General features: G+C 37.6%; 1 protein-coding gene and 1 non-coding gene across 4 annotated transcripts; both read right to left on the bottom strand.

Moving 5' to 3' along the window:
- Positions 1 to 610: 610 nt before the first annotated feature.
- On the bottom strand, positions 611 to 19,972 carry LOC108048059 (nuclear pore membrane glycoprotein 210). Of its 3 annotated transcripts, XR_006417696.1 has the most exons (20): positions 19,753 to 19,972; positions 18,635 to 19,694; positions 14,563 to 15,933; positions 13,748 to 14,498; positions 13,373 to 13,690; positions 11,663 to 11,794; positions 11,397 to 11,596; positions 11,067 to 11,330; positions 10,708 to 10,833; positions 10,303 to 10,408; positions 9,947 to 10,068; positions 9,794 to 9,892; positions 9,497 to 9,730; positions 9,163 to 9,309; positions 4,498 to 4,650; positions 3,102 to 3,237; positions 2,339 to 2,389; positions 1,113 to 1,187; positions 820 to 1,046; positions 611 to 760 (listed from the first exon to the last, which is right to left on the bottom strand). XR_006417696.1 is itself a non-coding variant. In XM_044460796.1 (19 exons), the coding sequence occupies exons 1-19, from the start codon at positions 19,905 to 19,907 to the stop codon at positions 913 to 915; spliced, it is 5,634 nt and encodes a 1,877-aa protein (XP_044316731.1). In that variant the 5' UTR covers positions 19,908 to 19,972; the 3' UTR covers positions 785 to 912. The 3 variants fall into 3 exon arrangements, 2 of the variants coding, with proteins under 2 accessions (XP_044316731.1, XP_044316732.1); XM_044460796.1 differs by lacking the exon at positions 611 to 760 and having other exon boundaries at positions 785 to 1,046; XM_044460797.1 differs by lacking the exon at positions 611 to 760 and having other exon boundaries at positions 785 to 1,016.
- LOC123037933 lies at positions 13,200 to 13,337 on the bottom strand. The gene has a single exon (XR_006417697.1).
- Positions 19,973 to 22,567: the final 2,595 nt, after the last annotated feature.

Below are 22,567 nucleotides of genomic sequence, written 5' to 3'. Positions count from 1 at the left end.
GAATAATATAGAACTCCTTTTTATAAAATTCTCCGGCTTTCCCTACTTTTACACAACCCTAAAAAAAAGTGTTTTTTATAATATAGAAATGTTTTCTAAATTTAAAAATGATTTATATAATATAATTTTAATTTGAGTGTATGCACATCCCGTATTCGGCAGGCCCACCTACATCGCGGATAGGCAGTAAATATTAATACTTATAAATCACTTGATGTGTCATTCCTAGCACTTTAGTATAATGTTATTAATTCGAAAGCTGACCCAGTTGCCTGATCTGTGGAAGTTGCAACTAATTAATAAGAGCGAAGGAAAAATCCTGTGTGGTCTGGAAATTGCAGTCAAGTACTTCCCCATTTTTCAAGTGGGGCGTGGCACACTTCAAATGCGCAAATGTAAAATTATTAGCATACTTGACTTGATGCTTTTCTAGTTTGAAATGCAAATAACAAAAATTGCAGCACACTTTTCAACACAGGAAAAGAAGAGATACCATAATTAATGCTGAAATGTGAATTCTTGGTTGTCGGAAAGCAATTGCATTGGCTTTGAAAATGCCAGGTAGACGTTGATTCGTTTCAAAAATAGCTTTACGAACATAAAAACTACGTTTGCATTTATTAAATCTTTATTTATAAAAATGTAAAACATTAATGATATAAAGAAGATGCCAGGGGGTTCGCTTTTATGTTGATCCATGAGCTGGGTTGGGATTGAGCTTATGTATATTACAGTTGCATACTTACTCCTAACAGTTATCCTTTGAAATAATAAAACAATTAAAAACAATTTAAATAGCTTATATTAAAATAAACATACTTATATATTTACACCCTGAGTTAATCTTTTATATTTTACAAAGGTCCCGCATCGGTTTGGAGACAGTCTTAAAATTAAGTAATCGTAAAACAATCAATTAAAGCGGTTTGAGTTGCCTGATCTATTCGGGGAGTTTAGCCGTGGGTGTCCGTAAACATAGGCCTCCGATAATGAATCCGAGTGCTGGCTTCGTCGACCTGGAGAATATTTTCGCGAGTTGAAGGAATCTTAAAATACGAAAAAATTGTATTTAAATGAGACTTCACTGCCATATGGCTAGACTAGAAACTCACCAGCTAAAGTATCGTCCTGATGCATCGATCTAGGAGAACCGTTTCGGGGTGACATTAACTTGTTTTTTTGGAATACTGTAATTAGATAAAACAAATCAATAATCAATGCAAAGTTCTGGAAAAATAAAATTGCTTTTTAAGCAGAATCAGAATCATTTATCAAACTTTTTCTTTGAGTTATAGTAATTATTTATTATATCAGAATTACGCTTTTAGTTTTCTCAAATTCGGACAACAATTCAAAAGTTCGAATGTGTCTATTGGTTCAGACTTTCATTGTTGATCTGACTCTGAGTATCGGGTACGTTTTTGGGGTCTGAGTAGTCAGGGTACTATGTCCTTCGTTGTATTGAGAAGGTCTAGGATATTAATGATTACCTGAAAAGCTATTATTAGAACGGTTGTTATTACCCCAGTATATATAAGTTCCTATAGTGAACTTATTCTGTCTCTATTGGTTGCTATTATATCTTTTTGGAGACTTATTTTCCTATTTGAGTAATTCATTCTCATCTTGAGAGATATATACGAACGATTAATTAGGGATGTATTTTCCAACATTGCCACAGCATGGGCAGCTTGTTTTTATTTAATAGGAGTCGAAAAAATATTCTCAACGTAACATATGTTACTATTTTTATTAAGAATCACTTCAACTCAATGTTCTTGAAACTAAAACTGTGTTTGAAGGATCATTATCTAAGAAGAATTTACAACGGAATGTATTCGTATAAAGCAAAATTACAACAATTTATTTTTTACTGATTGTTATGGTAGCTACATAATAAGTCGATTTTTACAAAATTTATTTTTTATAAATTCCTGAAAATATAATAAAGGCTTCTTATGGCAGCTATATGTTACAAATGTCCGATTTGACCCGTTCCGTCTTATATAATTCCAACCGAGTGCAAACATCATGAGCCTTTTTAAAAGCATATTACAAGAGATATAAAATCAAAGTTGAAGTCACAAATAAGATATTCTGTAAATGCTGCAAACGCTACCGCCAGTCCTAATAATAATAGTTAAAAGAGTGAACCTTTTATCGCTCGGGTTGCCATCGCCGCTGCCCGAAACTTTTTCGTGCTCATGCACGAAATGGCTAAAAACTTAAAACTAATAGAGGAGTGCAGCGAAAGTTGTTCGTGGCTATAGCCTTCTGCCCCAGCTGAAACTCCTTGCTCAGCCTAGGGGGTGCCCTTAAAATTATTAATTAAACTTACCTTCTGAGTTGACTTGCGTGACGTCCTGAGTTTGGAAGCAAGACATGTACACTGCAATAGATATAGAAAGAAGTAAATAATTGAGTGCGTTGAATGGTTGGGCTTTATATTTTAGCAGCTTCATTTTATAACCAATGCCTTGCAAATGCCATTTATCAAAATTTGCTAACATTTCACTGAAAAAATAAAACCAAACTAAGTTTTACTTCTTGTCCGTTTTAGCTTAGCAGGCAAACAATGTAAAAGGTGGGCCAAGGGTGATAGCCACCATTTATTATTGTTCTTCTTTGGGTGTAGTGTTTTAGAAGCGATAACACCATCCCTATACAAACCTTGAGGCTAGGCAAATAAACATTTCAAAAAGGCAAAGCAGGCTATCTTATAAAGGCAAACTTATCCACAACTAACGCAAAACAAGTTTTTGGACCTTGAACCCTTGAACCCAGATTACGCATTGAGCGCCTCCGTAGAAAAAAAATCCTTAATTTCGTCGCCATTCCGTTTAGCTCAGAACAAACCTGCACCTCCAGTTGCCGATCCTATTTTTGTTTCTGCCTGTTGATAAAAAATGCATGGAACTTGCAACTATCTGCGAACAACCCCAAAAACCACATCTGCAGACTACGAGCTCTCCCAACATTTTCGATTTTTGACCTGAACGAAGTGGCCTAGGGCAACTTCAGTTTTCTGCTTAATGTACAACGCCAATCAAAAGGCAGGCTGAATATGAACTTAATCCTTCTTTGCAGTCGTCGCAACTTACCCCATATAGAAATAATTACAATCACCGTAGTGGTAAGCACAAAGCCGAGATTTTCCAACACGCGATAAACCAGAGGTCCGCCATACGGGCGGCCGCCGCATTTTTGAGCTAGCATTGTACTGCCGACAATGGGTATCTGCAATGACAAAAACAAAAATTTTGGAGTAAAGCAATTAGAATTAATATATTTGACTCTAAAAACAACAAATAAATGAAATCCTTTAAAAAAAAAAAACAAATAAATTAATTCCTTTTAATTTATTTGTTCCTTTTTATTTATTTTTGTTTTGCCTAATTTAATTACAATCCATGATAAGAAGGCACCAAGACCCACAAGTCAAGTACTAAAAGGTTAACAAAGGTTTATTTCTGTTCCTCTTCACCTTCCCCACTTTCAAAATTATGTTACTAATAAAATTAATAGGTAGTACTAATTTTACTGTAATAGCGGTAATTTTATAGGTAATCATCGATAAAAATATAGTATTTTTAATCTTTTGTATATCAGCCCAAGTTGGTGCAGTTCTGGTATCTTAACCACTTTAATTCTGTAGCGATTGAATCATATTTCGTATTGGTAGCAAAATAAAGGCAATGCTTTTAAATTTATTTTTTCTTGGCCGTCAATATTGTCGCAGGTGATTCTAGCTACGATAAAAACAACGGCAGGGACTTAGCCTGGAACAGGGAAATTTCACCGAATTGAAAACGCAAAAACGCACAAAGACACAGCAAATAAATATTTTCCATTAAAAAAAACGATTACACAGTTTCTAGCACAACATTTCAAAGGCCATTAAAAACCAAAAGAAGAAACAAAGTTTGAATGTAAAATTTTGCTATTACACAGCCTTATTTGACTTTTGCCCTATGTTTGACCTTTAACTCATTCTTAAACTAGAAAAGTTTTATTTTAATCTGTTTTAATTTTTAATAAGAAAGGAAAACTAACTTCGGGCGGAGCCGAAGTTGATATACCCTTGCAGAATATTCTGTAAATTATATTCTCCAAAATCGGATCGGTTAGCCAAAAATAAAACCCCTAAAAAATCCCAACTTCCTAACTTTACTAACACCAAAGTTATGGCATTTCCGATCAATCAGTTATATGGCGGCTTTTATAGTCGGCCGATCCCGGCCGCTCCGACTTATATACTTCGTGCAAAGGAACGAAGGGTGTGTGCAAAGTTTCAATTCAATATCTTTAAAAACTGAGAGACTAGTTCGCGTAGAAACAGACAGAATAGATGGACAGACGGATATGGTTATATCAACTCGGGACGCGATCCTGATCAAGAATATATTTACTGAATAGGGTCCGAGATGTCTCCTTCACTGCGTTGCACACTTTTAACCAAAATTATAATACCCTCTGCAAGGGTATAATAAAACTCACCTCGATGCTCTGCTCTGTCTCCGGTGATATTACTAGAACGTAGAACTGCTCATCCAGCGGAAAGTCCTCGAAGAATCGCAAACGATATTTACTTAAGCCATGACCGTGCTCAATAAAGTCCACAGCAATGAATTTTGAATTGGAGGGTTTAACCTGCGTAGGATGTTGCACGGGAAGATGGAAAAACAAAATTAATTCAAATATGATTACTTAAATGGCTCATTCCGTGTGACAAACGTATTTTAAGCATTTAGTAATCCAAACTCTAAAAATGAAAAGGTTAGATTGTGGCTATCGCCGGAACTAGGATTAATAACAAAGAAGCTAATACGATTATTTGATCGTTCATATATATAGAAGCTTTGGCATAGTCGCCCGATCTAAAAACAAATTAAAACCAAAATTCTGCAATTGGAGCATAATCGTATATGTTTAAAAACATCGAAGTCATACTTTTTAAATTTATTTTCCGATTGTTTCTATGAGTTACATGATATACAGTGGCGTACAGTTATTAGCAAAGAAAATAAACCCAATTTTTTTGTAATTATTTATTGATCATCTATTAACAAACTCATGTACAACCCACAACAAAATCGAATGTTCTCAGTTATGCTATTTTCGAACTTTTCTGCAAAGCTAAGCTTATTAAGCTAAAAGCCTAATTTACCGTTTGTTTTCAAGAAGTTTTTATCGTGAAGTGTGAATATGAAAGATGTTAACCAAAAACTTAACCGTACTGAGAATGAATGTTCGACTCGAATTCTCGCTGAAAAAAAGGGCGAAATGCTGCACCCAAAGAGCAAAGAGAAGTGATCCACGTCGAATTTTAACTGTTGCGGTTGCAAGGCTTTTTATGCATAAAATTAAAAACGAGAAGAACTGCAGACCAAAGGATGCAGCCATAGGCAAGCCCGTTAGCCATTTCGACGACATATCGATCAAGGCGCATTATATACGTTTCAGAACTGACAAAGAAGAAACCGGCTTTGTCCGACAAGAATATCAAGGCACGATTAAAATTTGCAGGGCTTATAAAAACTGGAAAGTTGACGACTGGAAAAAATTGATATGGTCTGATGAATCTAAATTTAATCGATACCAGTCGGACGGAAAACAAAATTGTTGGAAGAACATCGGGGAGCAGTTGCAGAAACGTCACGATCTCAATCCAATCGAAAATTTGTGCTCGATTGTAAGCAAACGAAGTGGTTTCAGCAAAACAGCTCGAGATGTGGCCCCGAATCTAACACGAAAGCTATATTACAAATCGACTACATTTCGATTTCTATGCCTATATTACTAAAAACAATGAAGCTATGTCGATTTTGCGCTGCATTTTGCCATCGTTTCTATGGCAGCTATATGATATTGTTGACCGTAATTCCATAATATTTAAATATTACCAATGCCCAAGGAACGAAAAAAAAATTAAAAACAACAAGGTTCTAATTTTTTTAAATTGTTTTTTCGGATTGTTCCTATGGGACCTATATGATATAGTCGTTTCGACTTATATACTACCTGCAATAGAAAGACAACTTTTGGGAAAGATTCAAGCAGATAGCATTAAAACTGAGGGACTAGTTTGCGTAGAAACGGACAGACGGACAAACGGACATGGCTAGATCGACTCTCCTGGTGATGCTGGTTAAGAATATATATACAGTCATGGAAAAAATAATATAAACTTTTCTTTCTAATTATGTGTCAGAATATAACAAAAAAATAATTTTTAAAAAACGTAATGAACTAAATAATAATTTTTTAAATTTTGAGGCCTATGGAAAACAGTTTTGTAGTTTCAAAGCCTATTAGTTTAAATTGTAACTTTAATATATAGTTGTGCCACTGCAATTTATAATGTCTTCGGCACAAATTGATGGTTCAATGGAGTACCATTCGGACTTCACTTTCTTCCACAAATCTTCCCTATTTTTGGACTTAAACCCACCAATCCTCTTCTTTATTATCCCCCAAAGGTGCTCTATAGGATTTAAGTCTGGGGACTGCGAATACGCCGATTCATCACAATAATAAGCGCGCAACATCGGTGAATTTCGACGGGCGGCTTGTTAGAAAATCAAAAAAAAAAAAATCCCTTTTTCTCGTCGAATGATCGAACCATAAGAAATAGACTGATTTTTCAAGGCCTTCACTACGTTTCAAACTTTTGACTGAAATTATAATACCTTCTGCAAGGGTATACAAATATAATTGAAAATTTAGTAAAAAGTATGCCAGAACGAATTAAAAATGTAAGGATCTTTAGACAAAGTATTAAAAAATTAGCTTTTGCAAAAAGTACGAAATTGGTATACAACTGAGTACATGCCAATTGATTTTTTTATTGTAGTTTTTTACGAGCAGAATTAAATGATTTGTTTATATTTTGTATAAGAATTTGTTTATAATAAATTAAGAAAAACATACCCTTGCAGTTATTACAAAACGACTACGTCTCGATTTCTATCCTTATACTACTAAATGTTATAATACCCTCTATGTCGATTTTGCTTTGAATTCCGCCATCGCTTCTATGGCAGCAACATATATGATATTGTTATCCTATTTTGACAAAACTATAAGCGTTATTCTGATATAGTTAATTATTACTATATCTCAACGGAACATTACAAATTTTTTTTATTTTATTTTTTTGTTAATTTTTTGGTTTTTTCTATGGGAGCTACTTATATGATATAGATGTCTGATTTTAATTTAATTAAACCCTTAATTCCATACTATTTAAATATTACCAAACCAAATCCCAAAGAACAAAGAAACAACAGATTAAAAACAACAATGTTATACTTTTTAAATTTTTTTATAATAATTATAATAATCTCTGAAAAAATATATATATTTGTATGTACAATTATTAAGGTAAATACAAATTTCTGATCGGTTTTTGTTTTTAAGAATTAATTATGGTTTTAAGTCATTTCGGATCCATCTATTGAAATGAATAGTTTAAGTATCAGAAAATTCGACAAATTGCAAAAACGGGTATTGCTAGTTTAACCGTTAAAAATCTGGAAACCATTTTACAGGACCAATGTAATTAAGTCTCAAAACTTACATTACATTGCATTACATTGTTTTGTATTTTTCTAAGAAAATAAATATAAGGAATAAAATATATATATATATTTCGCGAAATATTTTAAAGTGATGAAATTTGTGTGCTTGTTAGAATCTCTGATATAAAAACTAATTTTAATATTTTTATTTAACAAAAAAAAATAAAGTTGGTCAAAAGTTCCTCACACTCTGTGAGGATAAAAAACTCTGTATAAAAAACTTTCCACTCAAATAATAAAAGCAACGTAACGGTGGGAACCTAGAAAAATTTCTAAAAAATATCCCAAGATCCTATAATAGCTTTAGGAAATATGTAGATATCCGTAAAATATCACAACTTGATATGCATAAGAGAAGCTACACCATGCTAGTCGATAATAGACTCTGAGATATTTTTTAAATATACGGTGACAGCCTAATCAATATAAATTTTTAAAATAGCATGTCTTAAATACGTTATTATATAAGCAAGGATAAACGCTATAGTCGAGTCAGTCTATAAGATAGCTGTTACGTAGCTAACAAATCTCAAAATAAATATGAAAAATGTTTAGCACGGACTTTATTTGCTAAGCGCAAATGAAAGTCCAAAGTATTCAAAAATTACTTTGCGATATCTTCACATTGACATTGCATAGCCACTTTCTCAGCTTCTCCTGCCTCTGACTTTGCGGCCTACTTCGGCTTTCGATCAAGAACAAAACCAAAATGGGTTGAGGGACGTGCGGACTACTGACTGCCAGGACAGTCAATGAAAGGCAACTTTTATCGTTCCTTTGTTATCGAAGCACCATCAACACTTATAATACATAATATTGTACCGCTGGAGCCTCTGTCAGTAGTTAACTACGAAGCAGTAATGGAGGCTTGAAACATTCAAAAAAATCGATCTCTCTGATGACTTTTTTGGGAAGGAAAGAAATATTCGATTGAAATGAAACTTTCAGGTTTTATTGTTATATATTTCAACAGTCTTTTCAAATTCATTCATTTTCATTAAAATATATGTCATATTATGCCCGGTACAAGTATTTCGCCGAGGCGTCTCTTTAAAGCATGTATCGAGTGGCGGGAAAGATGCAGGTGGCAATTTCCATCAGAACCAAAAATCCAAAAAATTTTGTATTTTTAATAGTATAGCTTCTAGTTAAATCAAAAAAATTTAAAAAAAAGTGTAAAATTCTAAAATTTTTAGCAAATTAAAAGAAAATGTTTTTTTAAATTCACTTCAGATTGTTTAAAAAGTGTGTTAATCATCATTTTTTTTTAGCTTCAACTAGAAGAGAATTTAACCCCTAATCCAATTTTTTTTTGTCTCGTCTCGATAGGACGTTTTATTTTTTCCCGATCTTTCGAGCCAGCAAGAGAAATCATAAAAATGAAAAATCGAGAAATCCCACAATTTGCTTCTGAAATTTTAGGGACACATTCTTGGAAAGTTTGGGTAGATATTAATGCAAAAAAATGTAGATTCTTTGAAGCCTCTAAAGCAGGCTATCCCCTTAATGACCACATTAAATGTGCGTTTTTCTGCTATTTACATGTAAGATTGTTTAGCATGAGAATATACCATCGACTTACCTGTACTCTATGCAACGCCTTGTCCAGTCCACTAATATGAATCTCTTGGGCCTTCATGTCGGTCACTCGCACTGATTCAGGAATCACCTTGATACCCGGAACTAATTTCAAAGACATCTTATCCAAAAAGCCGTTGCCCATCACCACCTGTTTACAATAAAGGGGAAAATTGTTATTAGGCTGAAGGACCAATTAATTTGCTGTAGGATACAAGATTTTTTTATATCTTTTTTAGTTTTCGAGATATATGAGGTTGGGCAGACCCTTCTGAGAGGATTAAATGGGAATCCACCCTTAAGTATATTTTTCCATAGACAAGAAGTAGGAAACCAACCTCAAGTTCCAAATAGACGTCGTTCGTCTTGACAATGGCCAGTAACTCAATAAAACTAGAGAGCAGCTCCAGTCGACAGGAATACTGGCCGACGCTAGCATCGAACAAGGCCTCAACTTTGTATAACTTTATTAATTGGCGACCGAGCGCCTCCTTGGCCGCCAGCCGACAGTTAAAAACATCCACTGGCAGACTCTCCAGCTGCCCAGCGCACTTTGAAACGTTTTTTGCAATCTATCGAAAGTTATATATATCAGGACAAATCAACATATAAAATCCTTTTCCGGTAGGACTTACGAGGTTGCTGTACTTTTCGGACTGCACGTGGTTTCGGAGAACTAGTTGTGCCCGATACTCCGGTCCGCTGAATATGTCCAATGACTTGGCAAACACAATCTGTGGGAAAGTTTATTTGAAATGTGGATTGATGGGTAACAATGAGTGTAATACCGCATCCGACTCGCGAACTTCCAGGTCGTACTTAATGAATCCGCCCTGCTTTTCTTCGTCGCCGTTAGTAATCACAATCTTATCGCCCAGTTTGTGCCGATGATGCAGCACCCGGGCAATACCTGGAATATAAAATATTTATTTGTTTATTTATCAAACATAAAAAGGACATTTTCAGATTTTCGAACTGGTTCTAGGGGGTATTTGTGATAATGAGAAAATTTTCAATTTTGGGGGAATCTGGTGACACTCAGCATTAGGATTAGCATACAGCTAAAGTGAGCTTGCCCGAAATGGTAAAAAAAAGGAAAAAATAAAATTGGAGAAAATGAGTGAGTAAGCACCAAACTACTAACCTGTATGTTTATTAATCGAAATAATATGCTCGTCCGAGCTGCTCCAAATCGATGACAAAGTTAGTGGTGATTCGAAGCAAATAATATCGCCAACCGAGAAAATGGTCTGTGGGTTGGTTGACGGTTGGACAGGGGCAACCGTTGCATCGTCGACCAGTTGTGGTATTTGCATGTGAATGTGTTGATGTGTATAAATGAATACAGAATACGTGTTTTGCATGCGGAGAAAAAAAATCACTCAATTAACTCCAGTAAAAAATTTCATTGGAAAAGCAAGATAATCAGAGGTGACAGGTGTCTTCTAATAACGCACAAGCTTCTTAAATCTTGTTTATTATTGCATTTCTTCTACCTCTGTCTACACCTGTTTAATAATTCCAATAGCTGAAATCATATCCAGCTTACCTTGGTGGGAAAGATGTTCTCTGACTCGACCACTGACAGCTTGATGTAGTCCTCGGAATACTTGACTCCCGTTGGGTCTTTAAGACTGATGGCGATTACATTGTTGGTCTCCCGCTGCAGGTTTAGCTGTTTGAGTGTGTGTATAAAGTTAATATGTTTTAATAATCGTGTATAAGCCCAAGAAAACTAGTGCACAGGAATTTGAACCGCAAGAGCTACAACCGCACCAATCGCACTCGCTGCAAAAGCCAAACAGCAATGCATCCCGGCATTGAATTTTTCTCTTCATTTAACCGGTACATTTAAAGAAAAAAAGGAAAGGAGCTCACTGAATGGAAAAATGGCAAAGTGATACTCACCGAAATTGTCAGATTATTATCTATCTGGACATCGACCACATCCTTGGTGGCCAGTTCATACCGCAGTCCATTTGCAGGTTCAATATTATGTGAAAACTCGTTGCCCAGATTGTCGTGAAGCGATACCTTTAACAAAAAGTTCATACCCCGGGGAACCTTGTGTTCGGTCTTCCTAAATTTAAGGTTTGGCATCAGAGTCACCAAAATGTATTGTACATTTTTCACTTCGATTCCAATGGGCATCGTTTGGTCGGCAGTTTTAGCCTAGGCGATAAACATAAAATTCAATTCAATAATAATCCGCTTTCGTGTCCGCATGCAGATTGTTACAATTATCATATCTCGGCCGAGAAGGTCCTTTGTGTGCACAAGTCCATCCGGCGATACGTTGATAATGCCACTACTCTGGCCGTCCAGCTTATAAACCGGATCGTCCATATTAGACTTAAGCTGAAGCGTGCTTCGTGGCGCTGCCAGAATGGAATCCATTTTAATTGGCTTTGGTGCCACCAGCTCCAGTGTTTTAAAAACTGCGATAATAATTTCAATTATGTCTTTCATAGTTTTCTTGAGTGGTCGGGTGACCTAACACTTACCAATTAGCTCCACCGTGGCTGGTGGCAGCGTTGTTCCGTCCGCCAAACTAATGGTTGCTGAGATTGTAACCTTTCCGGGATTAAGGGCTCGAACTCGGACCGATATTAAGTCTTCACTTTGGTATTCAATTCCTGAAATTATATTTAAATACAATTAATTAATTACTAAAATAATATCTCATGTAAAAAAATTTCATTCGATGGCAAATCACAAGAAAACGATCCCGAAAGCTAACTTCGGCAAGCCGAAGTTTTAATACCCTTGCAGACTTTTCCGAAATTGCTAAAATTGCAAAAGTAGCGAGAAGAATAACAGAATTATAAAATAAACCCGAAGTCTTCTTAATACAAAGGCCAAAGAACAAATATGCTAAAAACTGTTTCAGTCACCATACTCCCTCATCAGCGACCTTATTAATCCAATGATGGAGAATCGAAAAAACATCAAATTTGGACCGAATTCACCCTATTATTTCTATGGGATCTATAGGATAAAGACGTCTGATCAGTACGCCCTTTTACCCTGATCATGGTTTGCTTGAAAAAATAAGATTGGGAAAGATTCATGTCAATAGCTTATATACTGCGCGAAATATCGTGAAAAGTATAAAATTCGAAGCTATTTCACCCTATTGTTTCTATGGGAGCTATAGGATATAGACGTCCGATCGGCACGCGCTTTTACCCTGAACAAGGTATGCATAAAATTTGAAAAGATTCATGTCAATAGCTTTTACACTGCCCGAAATATATTCAATTCTTCCAAGTCATATTCGATTGTTCCTATGGGAGCTATGGATATAAACGTCCGCTTTTCAAAACTTGATCTGCGTACACATGTTTTAGGACGACTGTAAAAGTTTCAGATCGCTTGTTTTAGGACGACTGTAAAAGATTCAGATCGCTAGCTTTTAAACTGAGCTTGCAAACGGTATTGAAACAGACAGACAGACGGACAGACCGACATGGCTATATCGACTCTCCTATTGCTCCTGATCAAGAATATATATACTTTATAGGGTCGGAAATGGCTCCTTCACTGCGCTGCAAACTTTTTACTGAAATTATAATACCCTCTGCAAGGGTAGAAAAAGTTTATAGACCTTTATAAACCTGACATACTTCTAAGAAAACTACCCAAACAAAAAGAATACCAAAAAAATGACTTAGATAATAGGCAAGCGCATATAATTGGTTTAAAAAATCAACCAACAATTTGTTTCGAAGTACCCCTTGAAATTTACCTAAAATACTGATACTAGACCAAAAGTACTGAAACTGGACCTAAAGTATAAATAAGTTTAAGTTCTTTTATAGCAATATTCTATTTGGAATCACGTTTATTTTAATTTATTTATTTATTCTAAAGAATTAAAGCAAAAACAATTTAAAATTGAAAATATGGAAGAGGCACATATTTCTCAAATGCGCCTATTATTTTTACACACAAAAAACATTTTTTTATTATATTGTTATTATTATTATGTTGGCCTTGATCAGGCCAAAAATTGAGAAGCCACCTTAAATTAATGGAAAGGTTTGTAAGTTCCGTATCTGTTCCTGCTTCAAAACTTAAACGGGCAGGCTCATCGAAGAACATTAAGAGGTTAATCTTCGTGCATTTTGTGGGCATAGAGATATAATCTAATCTCTACAGCGGTATCCGAGCACGTTTATGTGTATATCTAAACTTTATAAAACTAGACTTACCCGCAGCCGCAAAGACGTTAAATATCTCAACCACCTGCGACTGGCTGGCTTTCCAGGAGATTTTGGTGTTTTGGAGGGTACCCAAAATCATGGGCGACAAATCATTATGCCCCCACAAGGTGGCGGGCATCACGGCGCCGCTACGAATGCGGACCAGTGGCGTCCGAATCTGCACTCCCTTGAGGGCAACCACGTGTAGTTCCACCGAGTCTTGGGAGACCACCTCGTCCTTTCCGGTTATAGGATTTTTAAGCAGGAACTTGCCTACAATCTTAGTGGTTCCCAGGCTGTGGGCCGTAACAATAGAAGACCTCATAACTGCAAGTGAGACGAATAAAGTTTACCCTATTGTCAATACACCAGAAATAAACTCACTTGCTACTTTCTCCTTTTCTACTGTGTACACCATATTGGTGCTTGGCTGCGGTCCGCCCTGGTAGTAGATCTGTTTGCTGCTACCCACCACGAGAGTAGAGTCGCGGGGGTAGAGTCGAATAGGAGCAAAAACTTGAATGTTAAACGGCTCGCTTGCCACTTGCAGGGTGCCCTTCCCGGACTGAAAAACGATCTTGGTCTCGCCGACGTTGTTTCCCGTGATAGTGTAGCGGATCTCCCCCGGTCGCAAGTTATTCTGCTCCCCTAGGCGCACGCTCAACACGCTTTGGTCCAAGACAACCTCAGATAGATCGTACACACTCAATCTGCTGCGGTCCACGAGCAAAAGGTTGTCGTTGGTGTCAAAAAGCCGGACGATCGCCTCGATGCGATTAGTGCGTTCCAGCCGGTCCATGCCAATTACTGCAATGGCCCCAATTCCCACAACGGAGATGGACAAATGACTGGGTTCGTTGGTTAAACAGCGATCGGTCAGCTCGAGACGCACGTGGCCGAAACGCAGCGGCGTCAGAACTAGTAAACGGGCCTTCTCATCGTATTCGACGTGCACGATGCCCGCTTCGGACAGCTCGAACTGCAAGTAACCGCTGCCCTGGGTGATGGGTAGGTATTCGCTGTGGCCCGAAGCAAGAAAGATGCTGATGTGGTCTTTTGGCAACAGAGTGCTGTTTACCGTGTGAAATCGTATCTCGTTTTCGATCAGAGGCGTGCTAACCAACCCCGTTTTAGGCTGCAAAAGGAAATAAAAAGATAATTAGATAGTGAAAAATTATATTAAAAGATTAAAAACCAACATTTTCGACACCGAAAGGAGGACGTTCAGCGTAAATATCTTGCAGAGCGAGCAGCTTATCGTTGTAGTGTGACACAGTGCCTTTAATGCGAAAGTTAGGCGCCACCTCGCTCAAAGTCAGGACGAGAATATCACGGTTTGGCAAATTAACTCCGTGAATAACCTCCACTTCATTGATATGACGGTGTGGAATGGTGTCCTCGTGGTAGCGCTCGTTCCCCGCGGCAAACTCCCATTCCAGCCGAAGAGAGCTCACATTCATAAGCCGCCGATTATTTGAATCCTGGACCTCTATCTCGATCTCAAACTTGTTCTCGCGATCTTTCAGGAACAGTAGCGAGGAGCGCTGTTCCAGGGGGCAAGACTCACGCAGATTGTGGCGAGCGTAAAGCTTCAAGAAACGGGGGCGCACGCAATGCACCTTGGTGGTCACCTCTGATCGGTAGACGGCGAAGCTTGGCGTAGAAAGTCTATTATGCACTCTATAAGTGAACACGGTCTCGCCAAGCTTGCGGCACAGCACGGTGAACGCGGTGATGGCATTTTGTGTGTCGAACTCTATCTCGGACACCTTGATTATCTCGCCATCGAAAGCTGTGGACTTGGTGAGCTCCGCCGCCAGGGTAAAAATACGCTGTGGTCCTTGAGAGTAGATAACATTGCGGGATGACCCCACGGGGAGCACAACCTCGTTATCCAGCGGATTAAGCACGCCCAACGGCTCAAAAACGTAGATGTCAACGCTGTCGTGAAGGACTTTGTCCTGAAAAATGTAAGAGACGCGTAGCGAAGTGCTGCCTACAGCGGTGGCCCGCAGCCGTAGCACATGACACGCCTCATTGACCGGCTCCTCTGCCTCCTCGTTACTCTCCAGCTGTAGAATCGGATGGCTGAAATCAAGCTGGAAATGGAGATTGTCGCAAATCGTGTAGGGGACGTCTGAATTGTTAATTCGGGCGTAGACAGCCACGTGTACGAGGACATAGTCCTTTAAGGATGTCTCAAAGTTGCTGTGTTTAATCTGGAGTCTGTTGGGGGGTAGGAAGTAGATCTGTGAGAGACAGGAGATTTTCTGGTTCTTGGTCAGCGCCACCTTGACAGTGGTGTGAGCGGCTAGTGAACTTCCATCCTCAAGAAGCTCTTGGGGAACTAAGGCGGGCCGTACGTCTCGGATTTCAGTTGTGGCCAACCCATGGGCATCTATTTGGAGGACCTGCGGGTTTCCGGAGAACCAGGCGTAGTTGTAGTCGCCGCCAGAAGCATGAAACTGCAGCTTTAGCGGTTTTACGCTGTTTTGATCGAAAGGCAGGACCACCTTGATTGGCATCAGCTGAAGCTCCTCAAATATCTGAAGTTCAGCTTGTACCGACAGCTGAGTCAAAAATAAAAGATTGCATTTATTAAAGTTATTGTAACACCAGAGAATTAATGACATTGCAATTGGGATTTAACGTTATATATGTGTTTTTATACCCTTGCAGAAAGTATTATAACTTCAGTCAAAACTTTGCAACGCAGTTGATCACCATCACCAGGGGAGTCGATCTAGCCATGTGCGTCTGTCCGTCCGTACGTGCGTCTGTCCGCCTGCAGGTCCATCCGTTTGTTTACACTTTTAGTTTTGAAAAAATCCGACAACAATATCATAAAGCTGTTATAGAAACGATGGTAAAATGCAGCGCAAAATCGACATAACTTCATTGTTTTTAGTAATATAGGCATAGAAATCGAAATGTAGTCGTTTTGTAATAACTGCAAGGGTATATGCTTCCTTTCTTGTTAAATTCTATTTTGAGGTTCTGATTACGAAAAAAATAGTCAAAGTTGCCACAAACTTCGTTCTTGGAAAATAAGAAAGACATTCGTAAATTAAAAACATTTTAAATTAGAATTAAAGATCTTGATAAAACTAATTTTTTTTACTCAGTTATTTTTTAGAGAATAAGGCAAAACAATTACCATAATATTTTTGTTCGATCTATTTAAGTTTTTTGATCTCAATATTATGGCAAGATAATAGAAAATATCATCTTTAGCCGACGCTGCAACGATGGGAGCTGTCAAGAACGACAGGCGGAAAACAAATACTTTGTGTAACTAGACAATGTAACTAAAAGAAAACGTTGTTCACTATTTGGGATGCTTTTTAAGCACAAAATGACTTACTTTCTTTTCCTTTGATGAACCTATGAAATCTGACAGACTTGTATGTATATTAAATCTAAGCCAAAAAAAATCTGTGTGATTAAAATAAATAAAAATTTGTATCAAATAATTGGGCTTAAAAAATTCGAAAATAAATTATTTAAACATTTGTTCTATGTCGACTTGAGCAGCCTGATATTGTTTGACTTGTATGTATTTTAACACTAAGAAAAAAAAACGTCTGTGTAATTAAAATAGATAAAAATTTGGATTATATAATTGGGCTAAAAAATACGAAAATAAATAATTTAAAAATTTTGTCTTTGTAGTTACATAAATTATATTATGGTCACATTTATTTGATTGAAAACAACAATTCAAAGAATGAGTGATTTGCTCAAAAATTAAAGTTTATTACATCTGTTTCTAACAAAATTTCGAAGTGTTTTTAGTTTTCAATAATATATAATTATATTATGTTTCAAGGCATCTAAAATGAAATTACTTTTTTAAACCAAGAAGATTTGACTCATCTAAATTATTAACTTTGAAATAATATAAAACGCTTTCTCTCAACTTATACTAGCAGTAGGAACAAGACTGCTGTGAAAGAAACGGATGAACAGAAGTGGCTGTAATCCAGAACACTTCCGTTTTTGAGATTTGTCTTATTAAATTTATTTATTTTGTTTACAAATTGGTTAGTTTTCTTTGTGGCAAGAATTTAATATAATAATATAATTATAATTTCAGTCAAAAGTTTACAAAGCAGTGAAGAAGACATTTCACCCTATAGGCTATATAGCAAAGACCAAAAGTAACTTTAGATTTTTATTTTTCAAAGTCTATCTAAATTTTCCTGTTTCATAATTTATTATTTTGACAGCTGTAGGATATAGTTTGGACGCCTAAAAACTTCTTGCAATTGTCTTAAGTAGTTATCTATATTTTGTCACTTGATATAAACAAAAACAAGAAAGGAAAGCTAGCTTCGGGCGGAGCCGAAGTTTATATACCCTTGCAGAATATTATGTACATTATATTCTCCAAAATTATTCATATGATGCATTCTTAATACTCATAAAAAATCCCAACTTCCTAACTTTATAAACCCCAAAGTTATGGCATTTCCAATCGTTCAGTTATATGGCAGCTATAGGACTAATTGGCCAAAAATAAAACCCATAGGAAATCCCTACTTTCTAACTTTACAAACACCAAAGCTATTTCATTTCCGATCAATCAGTTATATGGCAGCTATAGGATATAGTCGGCCGATCCTTATGAAATTTAATAAGTCGGATTGATTGGCCAAAAATAAATCACATAGAAAATCCCAACTTCCTAACTTAACAAACACCAAAGTTATGGCATTTCCGATAAATCAGTTATATGGTAGCTATAGGATATAGTCGGCCGATCCTTACGAAATTTGGAAGGTCGGATAGACTAACCAAATATAAAACCCATAGAAAATCCAATCGTTCAGTAATATGGCAGCTATAGGATTTAGTCGGCCGACCCTTATGAAATTTGATAGGTCGGATTGATTGTCCAAAAATAAAACCCATAGAAAAACCCAACTTTCTAACTTAACAAACACCAAAGTTATGGCATTTCCGATCAATCAGTTATATGGCAGCTATAGGATATAGTCGGCCGATCCCGTCCGTTCCGACATATATACTGCGTGCAAAGGAAAAAAGGGAGTGTGCAAAGTTTCAATTCGAAATCTTTAAAACTGAGAGACTAGTTTGCGTAGAAACAGACAGACGGACATGGCTATATCAACTCAGGAGGTGATCCTGATCAAGAACATATATACTTTGTAGGGTCGGAGATGTCTCCTTCACTGCGTTGCACACTTTTGACCAAAATTATAATACCCTCTGCAAGGGTATAAAAACATTACATTATAGAATACTTACGTCTTTGTATGAGCCGTACACCTGAGTGATGCCCTGTTGTTTCGCCTTACCGAAAAGGCGACTCCCGTTTCGGGTTCGGTGGTCGATAGCGAACAGGGTCTCGTCCACCTCTGAGCTGATGGAATACCGGCTGCCAAGCGTTATCTTCTGCCCGTCAGCGGCAAATAAGTCCAAGGCCACCTCGTGATGCTCGCCTTGCACCGTGGCCCAGTTAAGGTGGGGAAGCAGGCTAATGCCCAATCTGTGAGGCTCTGCCACGGTCAATAATGCGCTGGGCCCCTTGGTGGTCTGTTCGGAGTCTGCCATGTTACGATCCCGTAGAAAGACCTGGGTGCGGCCCAGAGTCAATCCAGTGGCACTGTTGCCATGCAGTTTGGCAACGTTGACGTCCTCCACCTCCAGGTAGTATTGCTTGCTGTCTATGGCGTGCATTCGGTCCATTTTCAGCTGCAGAATGCGGAATGAGACGGTATCGCCCGCCAGGATGGTGACTTCGGAAGGCTTTATAATAATGTTGGCCAAGACACTGATGTAAACTTCGATAGGCCGCACGTGCCTGTACTCGGCCTGGGGCATACTGATTGTCACCTTGGATGTGCCCGTGTTGATACCCTCGAGAAGGATCATGTATCCCTTAGTGCCCTCCGCCTCAAACTTTTCAAGGGCCGCCGGAACGGTGTGGTAGTGGCTATCCGTGAAGGTGAGGTAGCGCATAGCGGCGGGCTTATTGTTGCCGGGCTTAGAAATCTCCCATTCAAACTCAATGCCCTCCAAGGTGAAGAACTCGTTACCTTGCTCATCAAAGGCGTGCAGCTCGAACATGGCTGGCGCCTCTTCAAGGTAAAGCTGTCGCGTTGCAGTGCGTACATTCAAGCTGGCGATGGCATCCACGATCACGTCGCAGCGCAGGGTCTCACCAGTGTGAGCCTCCTCGGCGAAGACAATAGCCGTGTTTCGGCGCCGTTCGTGTGTGCGCACTGTGACTACCGCCTGGTAAGCACATTCGCTGAAGCCCTTATAGATAGGCATGACTGATATTAAATCTTGGCGCGAGGACGACCTTAGGGACAAGTAAAGTAGGGTTAAAATGGCGGCAGGTCAGTGGGACGCCTACTAACCATTTGTAGCAATTAGACTCGTCCACTTCCAGGGTGAAGTTAATGGCCTTCTCTTCAAATATTGGCAGCAGCACACGTGGGTGGTTCAACCTAGCTGCTTTAGCATCATGGTTGGTTGCCAAGATCAGCAAAATTAAAGATAAAACGAATTCCATTTAAGCGGAAAACGCAGCACGCTGATATAGAAATTATAACAATATGCCGATAGGGATGGACCATCGTGCCGATACCGGCAATATTTGGTCTAAAAATGCGGTCACCCTTTTCTGAAGACGACGAGAAGTCAAATCATTTTCCATTATAACGTGTTTACTCAAGCCCAAAGAACTCAACATCGCGTTGGGCGTTATAAAATTATCGAGTGGACGAAAAAAAACAAAAAATTATCTTGAAACGAAAATTTCTAGTGGAATTTATCTCTATATTTATCTCAGCATTTATTTTCTACAATCTGATACTTTCCGTATCGAAATCAAAACAGCTGTTCGTAACTGGAATTATGGAGTTCAGAATAGTACTTAGATCGACGAAATGTGGTCGTCAGAGGCAAACAGCTGGCGAACACTTTTCGTCAGGCCATTTTTTCACACCAGCACTCAGATCGACGAAAAATTTCAGAATAGCGGTGCCAGTCAGCTGAAATTAACTTTGGGTGTATGTTGGACAGGCCCTAGCAAAAAGATTTCAAAATTTAATCTTTTGAAGTGCCTGTTGTCTGAGCAGAGCGTTTCTTTGATCAAAAATCAACTGAAAAACACAACTTTCACACAATCTTAACTTAAACGATACAAGGTCGACTTATGACAATTTTAATAAACAATCTATGTATATATGTATATAACTAGAAAGGAAGCAAACTTCGGCAAGCCGAAGTTTATATACCCTTGCAGTTCTTACAAATCAACCACATTTCGATTTTTATGACTTTATTACTAAAAACAATGAATCGACTGTACATATGTCGATTTTGAGCTGCATTTTGTCATCGATTCTATATCAGCTATATTATATTGTTATCCGATTTTAATTTAATTAAAACCTTAATTCTATAATATTTATGTATTACCAAATTCCAAAGAACAACATAAAAAATTAAAAGCAACAAAGTTATAATTTTTTTGAATTATTTTTTCCGATTGTTCCTATGGGAGCTATATGATATAGTCGCCCGTTCCGACTTATATAGTATATAATATATACTACCTGCAATAGAAAGACGACTTTTGGGAAAGTTTCAAGCATATAGCTTTAAAACTGAGGGACTAGTCTGCGTGAAACGGACGGACGGACGGAAGGACATGGCTAGATCGACTCTCCTGGTGATGCTGATCAACAATATATATACTTTATAGGGTCGGAAATGTCTCCTTCACTGTGTTGCAAAATTTTAACAGAAATTATAATACCCTCTGCAAGGCTGTAAAAATGCTCTGCGTATGTTCGTGGCCGATGTACTCGAAAAGTTATGAACCGTTTGAGCCCAAATTTTGACACATGTATTGAGGCTCCAATTATTTTTTTTATCTATTCAGCATTCTCCTAAGTTGCCAAGCAAAAAAGAAAGGGGGAAAAAACGAAAACGATGCCACCACACATACTGAAATTGAAGATAGATTTGCCAATTATCCTGTTACGAAACATCAATCAACCGAAACTCTGCAATGGGACGCGACCAGCAGTCAAAAAATTAATAACAATGTAGTGGAAGCAAAAATAATAGTGGGGCCATTCAAATGTTAATATCTCCTCATTCCTAGAATTCAAAAAATTCCAACTGATACACCTTTTCAAATTAAAAGATTGCAGTTCCCAATTAGATTGGCATTCGCAATAACAATCAATAAAGCCCAGGGGCAAACTTTGGAATTATGTGGCTTAGATTTAAGTGCGAATTGCTTCTCACACGGACAATTGTTGGTTGCGTGTTCCCGTGTAGGTAAACCAAACCCTATACATTTATGCCGAGAACGGAAAAACAAAATAAAATTGTATACCAACAAGTGTTATAAAATTAAATGGTTTTCAAACTTTTGCTTTGTGTCTTAAGCCTAGTACTCAGATCGACAAACGAGTATGCTAGCGTAAAAACTTTAATCTTTCCAGTGTGACCAAAATGAACATTATAAGAAATAGAGGGAAAAACTCAAAAAAATTGCAAAAGTCGATTTAAAGCCTAGTATCCAGATCGACGAAAACCGTACGCCATTCATGAGAGAGAGCGAGAGGCAAACAGCTGGCGTTCACTTTTCGTCGGGCCTTTTTTTCACGTCGGTCTCCTGATCGACGAAAAAAATACCAGAAAATTCCATAGCGTTGCCAGTCTGCGCAAATTAACTTTGGGTGAACCCTAGCGGAAAAGATTAACAAATTTAATCTTTTGGGGTGCGCTTCTCGCTGAATATTATAAGAAATGGAGGGAAAAACTCAAAAAAACTCGCAAAAGTCGATTGCAGGAGTTTACATGTGAGGACGAAATAACATTAATACTATCTGGGGTGCCTCTTGTCAGAGCAAAATGGTTTTTACGTCCAGAATGTACGAAAAAACACAATAAAAGTGCAGCTATGAACTTTAAATTAGCAAATAATTATCAGTAAATTAAAAAAAACAACTGTTAAATTTAAATTGTATTTTAATTGTTTTTTAATTTCTTTGTACAGCGGCAGACTTGTCTTGCCAAGGTATTTGATAATATCTTTTAAAGGCTCTTTGCCGCAAATTTGAATTTTAACTGCTTGTCAACAAACCCAGCTGATTGACAGTACGACCGTAGCACGCTTAAATCTGATGAACTCTCAAACTTTTGGTCACACTG

This window comes from Drosophila rhopaloa, unplaced genomic scaffold (assembly GCF_018152115.1).
Source record: "Drosophila rhopaloa isolate 14029-0021.01 unplaced genomic scaffold, ASM1815211v1 contig_227, whole genome shotgun sequence".
Classification (NCBI taxonomy): Eukaryota; Metazoa; Arthropoda; class Insecta; order Diptera; family Drosophilidae; genus Drosophila; species Drosophila rhopaloa.
The sequence above is the reverse complement of the archived record's forward strand: the minus strand, read 5'-3'. Positions and strand labels throughout refer to the sequence as shown.